At 38.5% G+C, this 10,801-nt stretch overlaps 1 protein-coding gene across 1 annotated transcript in view; it reads left to right on the forward strand.

Annotated features, from left to right (window-relative positions):
- The first annotated feature begins 4,734 nt into the window (after positions 1-4,734).
- The window catches only part of LOC102208347 (potassium voltage-gated channel subfamily D member 3-like), a 103,029-nt gene continuing 96,962 nt past the window's right edge, over positions 4,735-10,801 (forward strand). Inside the window, exons 1-3 of the mRNA XM_005740089.1 lie at positions 4,735-5,042; positions 5,926-7,085; positions 7,963-7,993. Of these exons, the coding sequence (XP_005740146.1) occupies positions 5,983-7,085; positions 7,963-7,993 (1,134 nt within the window). The 5' untranslated portion in view covers positions 4,735-5,042; positions 5,926-5,982. The remainder of the gene's footprint in view (positions 5,043-5,925; positions 7,086-7,962; positions 7,994-10,801) is intronic.

Raw genomic sequence — 10,801 nt, forward strand, 5'->3', positions numbered from 1 at the left:
GATACAGGGCAGAATGGATCCATGCTTTGATGTCGTTTCTGACAAATTCTGATCCTCCCATCTGAACTGAATTGAAGCTTATTAGACCAAACAACATTTCTCCAATCTTCTGCTATCCCGTTTTAGTGAATCTGTGTAAATTCTATCCAGAGTTTCCTGTTCTTAACTGAGATGAGTGGCATCTGTGCTGTAGCCCATCTGCCTCAAGGTTTGATATGTTTAGCATTTAGATATGCTCTTCTGCATTTAGATATGCTCTTCTGCATTTGGAGATGCTCTTCTGTATTTCTTGGTTCTAATGAGTTTCTGTTAACTTCCTATCAATTTAAAGCATTCTGGCCATTCTCCTCTGACCTCTGGCATCAACAACACATTTTCCCACACAGAGTGAATGCTCACTGGATATTTTCTCTTTTTTAGAACGTTCTCTGTTGTGTGGGGAAAAATGCAGCTGATTAGCAGGTTCTGAAATGCTCAGAACAGCTCATCTGTCACCAACAACTGTGCCACACACACACACACACTCAAGTTTAAATCAATCCAAATAAATGTGGTACTCTTGTAGAGATTGTTTTTTCTGTTTTATAAGGGGCTATAAAAAGACTAAATGACATACAAATATCTCTCATGCACTCAGCAAGCATTGCCCCAGGTGAAGGACAGTGACATGAGAAAAACCTTCAAAACTCAGCCTTATGGGCAATTAACTATTTAAGATATTTCCCAGTCATTGTGAAAGATTGGAACGTATGACGCATATAGTCTGAATGCACCTGTATTTTTTTAAATCTAACTACAAAGATTAAACTAAACCATAATATACTGTTACAATTTTATCAATAAAAAAAAGAGCACATTGCCAAAAATGCAATTTTGTCAAAAAAAATATCAAAATTAATTTTAAACGACATTGTCCCGCTATCCTATATTTTGGTGAATATTTGAAAGTCTCTACTGTCACTAGTTAATGTAAAGTACTGTGAAAAATTGCTAGTAAATGTATTCTCTAAAGTTCAGATGGCACCCAAAAGCTTTGAACGTGTCACAGTAAAGAGTATGAGAAATCATCAGGCAATTGACAGATTGGGGTAATAGTATGTCAAATTATTTAATATGTTAATATATAATTCTGATGCAGACAATGATAACAATTGCATTAGTCTTTATTCTTAGGCTGAATGTTTTCATTTATTTTTTTTGTTATGCAGGGAACAGTGATAGATTTTGGAATAGTGCACATTTACCTACATTTTATTTGACTTGGTGTGCATATCACATAACATACAACGCATAAACTTCTATGTTTACACTAAATTTTACAGATTTATACAGGAAAATTGGAAAACTGGTTTACAAATGTGCCACAGCACCATAACATGGTAGATAAAACAAAAGCAAACCCCTGTGTGAAAAATCCATGCAACTTAAAATTTTAAATCCTGGGCATGATATTGTACATCATGTGGCAGAACTTGATCTGAATATCTGAATGTACTGGAGTCCATCAATAGCCTATCTGTCTTAATACCAAAGCCACACAGCCTCTCTCCCCCTTTCATTTTCTCCCTCTGACTCTCCCCTCCAACAGCCACACACAAGGCCATCCATTCAAAGGCCTTCCTCGTCCAGCCCCAGCAGTCCCCTGAGGCGTCTATACGTTCAGACCATGCTGCCTGGGATTAAAGTGTAAGATAGAAGTAGCTAGTGGGGATTGCTGCTTCTTCCTAGCTGATGGCGAGGCTCTGTAGGGCTTCCTTTGACACCCCCTCTCTGCTTTGGCTCACAGTTTGAAGATGAAGGCTTATTTGAGGAAAAATTATAGAGGACGGAGTTTTTGGTGCTGCTTTATATTAATGTTATTCTCTTGTACAGTATAAGAGACCAATAGTTAAAAGGATTTAACAATTGGATTACTGCATTATAATCCTGCCCTGTATTTCTTTCACATTAACTGTGTTAAAAAAATCATAATGAGAGGTGTCCTGTGATTTTAGCTAGCTACTACTCTAAATTGTTCATGCGGTACTTTGCTTTTATGTACCAACAAAAATATCTGGACAGTCTGCTCTGTGTCAGCTGGGTTGTCTGGATTTAATAGAAAATTCTTCCAGGAATATGCATCACTAAGGTATAATAAACTGCATCACACTGTTTTGATTATTACTGAGGACTTTTTGCATTACTGCTTGTATTTTAAGTCTGCCCAAATTATGTGTTTTGAAATTACCACTCATCATCAAATGAGTCATCAAATGGCACAAATTTAAGGTGATTTCTTTCGGCATATTGCATTATTCAGAACGTGTAATTGACTTTTAGTTTTTCGCAACGCCAATATCGTTTCTTTATAAATCACGTAGTGTAGCATGGATGAAAGAGTAAGGCTGTTACATTACAAAAACACTCCTTTATGGACTGTTTGTGGTCTAAATGCGACATTGTGTTTAATGTATGCCAGTATCCTAGAATGAAATTCAATGAATAAAATAAAGAGCTTCATGTCAGAATCTACAGGCCTCAGCTAGTACGTTAGATCTTAAAGTTCATAACAATACAACTGGAACAAGTCTGAATATGTATGGCTTGTTTGGAAGGGTTTCCAATAAAAGCCTTGTCTCTCTTAAAAGAGCATGCCATAAAGCTTGGGTTTGCGAGGTTGCATCTTAACAAATCAAAAGATGTCCTTCAGAAAGATGAGACCATAGTGGAAATGTTTTGCCATAATACGCAGCACCAAGCTTGACGAAAACATACAGCACAAAGCACTCTGGTGGAGGGATGACAATTTGAATCTTGAATCTTTGCAGCCATGGGACCTAGTCACCTTGGAGTCATTCAGTTAACCATGAGCCATGTATACCAAAGTGTTCAGGAGGCAAATGTCAGGCAATCTCTCTAGCAACTAAAGCTTGGCTGAACTTGGATCATACAAGAAGACAATGATCCCAAGCACACCAGCAAATCTACAACAGAATGGCTGCAAAAGCATCAAGGTGCAGCAATGGCCCTTTCAAAATCCAGACCTCAACTGGCCAAAAAGCCGGGGGGGGAACTGCAAAAAAAAAAGCCCAAAAAACCCAAAGAAACGAAACAAAAATTAAAAAAAAAAGGGGCCAAAATCCCTCCATAATGATGTTAAAGCATGTTAAAGTCATACTGAAATTTATTACTTCAAATTATTGCAGCTAAATGTAGTTTAGCTGCAATACAACCTACTGAATCATGGGGTATACCCAGGCTTTCAAAGGGCTGCACAGGGTCCTGTAAAAAGTCTTTTTCACATGACTGTATGTAACAGCACTTTATTACTTTACACCACGATGCATTTTAAGGTAATTTAACATCGTTTAAATGAAAATACAAGACAGCAGTTTTTAATATTGTGTCCTAGAGTACATGGTGATGTTTTAAAGTGAAGTGACCTCTAGCTGCTGTGTTAATCACTGCATAATATGCACCACGGGTGTCCCACCTGTACTCATGATGGAAAGTAGTACCTGAAAACAAACACTGAGCTTTGTGTGTTTAATTTAGTAAAAAGCTGTATTTTAACTCAAAACACGTTGTTGTCCCTAACAAGCAGTTATATGCCAAAATGTCACCTACCATAAATAAAAAATGAAAGTAAACAAGAAATTACAATAAAACTTTAAAGTGGCTTTGAGCAACAGTCACGTTCCAACATTCGAGGTAAAAGTTAGATGTGTTTTTGTCACCTTCCTGCTACCCTTCCTGCTGTCTAATGCAAACTTTTCCCCTTTTTTAAAAGTGCAAAAACCTGAATATCTGTCATGTCCCAGCAAATACTTAATCGATGAATTACCGCTGGCTGACAATCTTGTCTTGACATTTGGTATAGGAACAGTTCCAAAATGAACGTTATGCCAGAGAAATAATCGAACCGTTATACCTTCGAGCAGATTTGTGTAAAAAAAAAAGGGGGGGAAGTATATTACATTTCTTCAGACAACACAGACAGAGGTATTTTTAAATTCCTTCCAAACAAGCGCTGTTTTGTCAAATATTTTGTCCACGAGAAAACTGTCAGCAGCATGCCAACGCATCAAGTGGCAATATAACTGACTTCATAAAAGGAGATGAGGGCGCACACCTTTGACACTGTAAGGCAAGGTTTTATTTTTTCATCTCCACAGGAAAAGGCAAAAGCAGAGTTTCTATAATTCTTCAGCTTGGAGGAAGTCTTCCGAGCTGTTTGTTTGCTTGTTTGTGAAAGGACGATTTGATCATTTAGATGAGGGACTTGATAAGGTCAAACGTTAACAAGGGTACCAAACAGGTTAAGGCGGGGTGTAAAACATTAGGCCTGCATGGCATGAAACATGTGCAAAGGGGAATTATTGATAATACTACTACTACTACTACTACTACTACTACTAATAATAATAATAATAATAATAATAGAAGAAGAATAGAAGTTTCTTGTCTGCCAACAGGGTTTATTTTTCATTTTGAGATTATAAAAATAATAATGAGTAAACAAATGCATAACTTGAAATTTTAAATCGGATTTAAAGTTGATTGATTGATCAAGTCCAGTTTCCTGCACCACAACGTCACGTTCTGCTTTACAGTGCATCACCACCATACTGGAAGTGCCAAGTGAGTTGAAGTCTGTCACAGATGATGGCAAAGTGAGGCAGAGGGGAGGAGGACTGATGACACGGAGCTGGCACAGCGAGCGAGTCGTACATTGTACTTTGTGGTGAAGGAAGGGAAGCGTGCGTCTCCTCTCCATCACATTTCACTTTTTCAAACAGTGACGGGGAATCAAAGAAGGCAGGATGTAGAATCCGTCAGACACAGACCGTTTCTTCAGAGTCTTGCGGTTAATTCTGCTGCTTTCAGTTTTTTCGCTCTGCTCGGTGCGGGAGTCTGCCGATCGACCGAGGTGAAGAAGAGAGGTGTTGCTCGCTGCCTCAGCTCGCTGGATGGATCCGAGCTCATCCTTTCTCACTTACAACTGAGGACTCGGTTTGGAAGAGTTGGGATTTTGTTCCCTCCTCCACTCCATCTCCTTTTCTGTGAGTATTCCTGTTTTCGCCGACCCTTTTATTCAGTTCTTATCTTTGGAAGGGCTGATATAAATTTAGAAATTTGCATTTATCAGGTGAATAAATGCGTTTGTTGGGGAAGTTGTGCGATTCGTGCGCTGGAGGCGAAAAGCGGCGTTTCTAAGGCGTGAACGTTTCAGAATCACTTTTTGTCACGTTTTGAGTATAACGTGCACGGACACAAGATGTTTGCTTATACTCGACCAGGTAATACAAGTCAGTAAAGAAACGTCATCAGGTCATTGTGTAATTTATGTACTTTAAAATTCTAACAGGGAAAACCGCGTAACGTTATCAGCGCATGGAGAACTCTGAAGTAGATTTCCTCCTTATTTAGATTCAACAGGTTTGGCTGTCACTGTTTTTCACCGTAGGATAGTTAATGAAGCTGCTCAGAACAGAAGCCTCATAGTTGTTTCTTAATGTCGCTGATGCTGGTTAAATTGTACATCTAATTGTTCCTTTTCGACATAGGCTTGGACACAAAAGGCGAGTCATTTGATTCACATGCATACCAATTAATTGTGGTCTAAGTCGAACTCGTGCACATTTTATTTTTTTCATAGAAATCAGATTTTACATTTCACACAAACTTTTACATCCACCTTTAGCTGTTCTTTCCATTTTTAGCAGCTCAGGTGGCATTTTGTATAGATGACATTTTCAGATATTTAAACAAGAGACTGCTGAAAGTGAAAGGAGATTTAACAGAGAGGAAAAATGTTTTGAAACTCATAGTAGAATAGGCATGATGGTACACAGCACCTTGATGGTCAGCACTGGTCATTTGGTTGAAGACTGAATGTGTTGCTGTTAATTATCCACATTCCCTTTTTTGTGTTTTCTTCTTCAGATGCCAGATCATTTTCAGGGCAGTTAAGTCTGAAGGTGTGGAAGACTTTGCTTCACAATGGCAACAGGAGTAGCAGCGTGGCTCCCCTTTGCCAGGGCTGCAGCAATTGGCTGGATGCCTGTGGCCAACTGCCCCATGCCTATCGCGCCAAGAGACAACAGCAAGAAACAAGATGAACTTATCATCCTCAATGTCAGCGGCCGTCGTTTTCAGACCTGGAGAACAACATTGGACCGCTACCCAGACACCCTACTGGGCAGTTCTGAGAAAGATTTCTTTTACAACGAGGAAACCAAGGAGTACTTTTTCGACCGGGACCCTGACGCCTTCAGAAGCATTCTCAACTTTTACCGAACGGGAAAGCTCCATTATCCTCGTCACGAGTGCATCTCGGCCTATGATGAGGAGCTGACTTTCTTTGGCATCATACCTGAGATCATCGGTGACTGCTGCTATGAAGAATACAAGGACAGAAAGAGGGAGAACTTAGAGCGGCTGCAGGATGATCAGGAAGAGAATATGGACCTGAAGATGCCCAACATGAACTTCAGAGAGACCATGTGGCGCGCCTTTGAAAACCCCCACACCTCCACCATGGCCCTGGTCTTTTACTATGTCACTGGGTTCTTCATTGCTGTCTCGGTCATTACGAATGTGGTGGAGACCGTGCCCTGTGGTGCTACTGCCAATCAGAAAGACATGCCATGTGGCGAACGCTACACTGTTGCGTTCTTCTGCATGGACACCGCCTGTGTTATGATTTTCACCGTGGAGTATTTGTTGCGCTTGTTTGCCGCACCTAGTCGTTACCGCTTCATGCGCTCTGTGATGAGCATCATCGACGTGGTGGCTATCTTGCCATATTATATTGGTCTAGTGATGACCAACAACGAGGATGTCAGCGGCGCCTTCGTGACACTGCGTGTGTTTCGAGTGTTTCGTATCTTCAAGTTCTCCCGCCACTCGCAAGGCCTGCGGATCCTGGGTTATACACTCAAGAGCTGCGCTTCGGAGCTGGGCTTCCTCCTCTTCTCACTCACCATGGCCATCATCATCTTTGCCACGGTCATGTTTTATGCAGAGAAGGGCTCCAGCTCCAGCAAGTTCACCAGCATCCCAGCTTCATTCTGGTACACTATTGTCACCATGACGACGCTGGGGTGAGTAATAGACATATGCAACCCCCACACACGCACACTGACACAGGTAAATGCATTCACACACAGTTACACGTTGTGGTATATGTGTATTTTTGTTTGTGGAATTATAACAGAGTTGCTTATGATTTTAATAAACTGAATAATTTATGAAAACCACTTTGAATTTCAAATGAGCATTAAGACAGCCTTCCCCCATACTTCAGTACGCTACAGCTTATTTGAAACTGCCAGTGTGATTAATGGTGGGGAGTGTAGCATTTATCTATCAGCACAAACATTCATGGCGTTTTGTTTGCCTTAGTTAGAGCTCTCCAAATAAGAAGACACTGTTTGAACACATGCAATACACAAGTAGATGCTCAGATAATAGATTTGTATTTGTGCAAGGGATGTACAGCTCATGCAGAGCCACATCTTGTAGTTTCTTTTTTGATCAGTGTAAATTCATGGGAAAAAAACGTTTCCACATGTCATTAGGTTGCCACAACCAAAACATTTGAACATTTTTACTAATATTGAAACAAACAGTTCTATTCATAACCCTCCAATTAACTAACAACTCTTTTCCACCTCCACACTCTTATGGCATGACTTCTAATCATCTTTGAATAAATAGTAAGTTTGATTGTTTTCAGAGGACAAACAATAGCTTTTCTACAGTTTTTTCAACAAATTTTCCTTTTGCTAATTGGGGCTAAACCAGGAGCTCCGTATGCACAGCTAAAGCTTCAGTTAAAAAATGCTTTGCAAGCGTGAAATAATTTAACTGCATTATAAAGTGAGATTTTCTTCTGTACGCCTGGAGGCAAAGCGTCCCATGAGGCATCCTCTGTCACCTTTATTATGATTCCACTCTGCTCTTAATCTTTCCTTCGAGCTCGCTGAGATTCTGTGCCATGAATGGCAAGGTGAACTTAAAAGTGTTCCCGAAGTTTGGTCGAGTGTACTACTCTATTAAAGAAGCAGAATTGAAGAATAATTACGAATTCCTAAAAATGCATTCTTCCCTCAGGCTCTCTTTGTAGATAATGCTATGTATGTAAATGGAAAATGTGCTTTTGGAAAGAAATGACATGACACAAAATAATTTTAATGGTTTTTGTGACTCACATGGGTAATGTAAATGTATTTTTGAATAGAAATCGCTTTAAACTGAGCAGGAAACGCGTTAAAGGAAATGCCTATCGTTTTAAGTCTGTCTAAAAGGAATACCTACATTTTATATGTATTGAAAACATTTTTGGCCTCTGTCATTTTTCATTCTCTCCACAGCAACTGTGAAAAGATTCCCACCTCATGTGATTTCAGTGAAAGCAATGCAGGACTCCAAACTTCAGGATAAAAAGACAAAGTTTATATGAGTCTTCAAGAATTTAATAAATTGTGAAAAATGGACTTAAGATAATAATATTCACAATAACTGGTGGTAACCAGTTATTATGAATATTTTTGAAACTTCTATGAGTTGGATTTTTTTAGAGAAACATTGAAAGATGCTATTACTATACTAGAACTGATGGGTTGGATTTTACATTGTTTGATTTATGTGACCGCAAAGATATGTATTTTCTAATTATCAACAAGTGAGAATCGAGAACTTTTTGAACGTTTATTCAAAATACATATGTACTCTACATTTCATTAATTATTTCAGCTCTTTTACAATATTTGATCAACTTAAAAAATAAGGAAAAACTCTAAAAAAAATGCCTTACTCACTGAAATTTTACCAATTCTTTAACCAATTATTACAATAATGTCTGTAAATGTAGTGAATTTATAATTTTATATAATGACCACAAGGATAGACATTTTTCTTTCATCATTTGATAAATATAGTTATGTTGTACAGCCCCGATTGCTGGGGGGTAGCCTACTAGCCTTAATAAATTTTTATTTATACATATTTATAAACCTAATAAATAGACATTAAGAATTGTATTTACAACATTAAATTACTTTAACCTACACTGATCTTTATTCCTATCAAGGAATAAAGCTAATAGGTGCTATGAACTACGAATTCCCCTTTTAATTTTTCTGTATTGATTAAGAACAGGAGACCTCACATGTGAGAGTGACACTGTCACAAGGTGACACTGGTTGTGTCTGCTGTAATGATCTGATTCGATTAGACAAGAAATTATGAAATCTGACAATTGTGATATTCTTATTCTCTAAAACAAGCGTTAAGCAGAAAAGTTTGTGTAACATCCTATTGCAGACCAGTCAGCTTACCATTTGTTATTGAGTTGGCCATCCTCATAGAGAAATGCCGCCTTGCTGAGATCTTCTTTGAAATGAAGTCTACATTTCCATAACATTTCTTTTTAAACTGACCAGATGTTCTATGCTGTTCATGTGTCTGACTTGCTGCCCAGCTCATCAGCTCTGTGCAGGTTGCTGTTGCTTCCATCAGTGTACTTTTAGCAGAGCTACTTGTGGGGAGCTTCTGAAATGCAAAGTGGCATATTTGGAGGAATCACAAGCATTAGCTTGACCGACCATGACCTGTTCCTACATCCCAGCGAGATGAAGGCACAAGGTTAGATGAGTTCAAGACGAAAGACACTGTAGTGAAATCATCATTAGAGATGATGCAATCATCATTAGAGATGATTTCACTACAGGAAATCATCTCTAATTCAAAGCAAAGTAACTAACTTTGCACTTTAACCATTTGTTTTATTTATCTATTTGACTACAAAAGCCATATAGCTTTAGTTAGGACTTTGAATTGTACCGTTTGCTGAAAGTGATATTGTTTGTGCAGATATTAGTGCTGCTGGATGAACCAAAGAATGGCTTTAATTTATATGTGGAAGTTTTGTTTTACACATAGAGTTTAAAACCTTATAGAAAAATGGCTTTTTACCGTCTATCAGGATTTATATTGTCTAGAAACTACAAATATTTATGTTTAGTGACATAATAATTTTTATTTTCAAAAATAATTATGCTGTTTATCATTGAGTCATTGAGAAAACCATAAATACTGGATTGGACAGCATGTGTGGGAGCTGTCATGCTGCACCAGATTACTACAGATAACTACACTGCAAATGTCACGAGCTTCTGCCTTTTTCCTAAACTAAAATGAAATTAAATAAAATATGGTTAGATTCCTGGTCAGGAGTCAAATGACATGTTTTGCTAGTCGACCTAAAACTTCCTGAACTAGACATTTCCCAGCTTGACTTGTGGAAAACAGCCTTTTTTCTGTTTTGTTGTATATACAGTATTGTGCGAAAGACAAGCATGGACCATAATAGTCCTGTTAGTCTCTGTGCTGTGTAAGGCCAGACAGGCTGCCTGACCTTACCTGTGCAATATTTGTGTGGTTTGCTGTGTGTGGTACAAGTGCTTTCTTTTGTATCACACATACTAAAGGATACAAATGCCAAGGTGAAAGCATTATGTAAATTGTAAACCTGAACAATGTGTTTTCACAAAGACCCATTATGTGTGATGCACAATAGGCAGTGACACTGAGAGTCTATCTACAGCTCTGACAAAGTGAGCCTCATCACTACCCAAGGACAGTTATTTGTAATTGGGAAAACTATCAATTGATGCGCGTTCAAAGCAAACACACGCATTTTGTAAGTGCTGAATTCAAGGGCTGAAATTCAATACCTATTACAAAAACTAACACTGGATACTGTTGGAAATAATTCTGCAGCAAATCGAATGTATGAAGTCAGGTAGGGCTGTGC

This window comes from Pundamilia nyererei, unplaced genomic scaffold, assembly GCF_000239375.1.
Source record: "Pundamilia nyererei isolate P.nyererei 1_Seehausen unplaced genomic scaffold, PunNye1.0 scaffold00096, whole genome shotgun sequence".
Taxonomy (NCBI): domain Eukaryota; kingdom Metazoa; phylum Chordata; class Actinopteri; order Cichliformes; family Cichlidae; genus Pundamilia; species Pundamilia nyererei.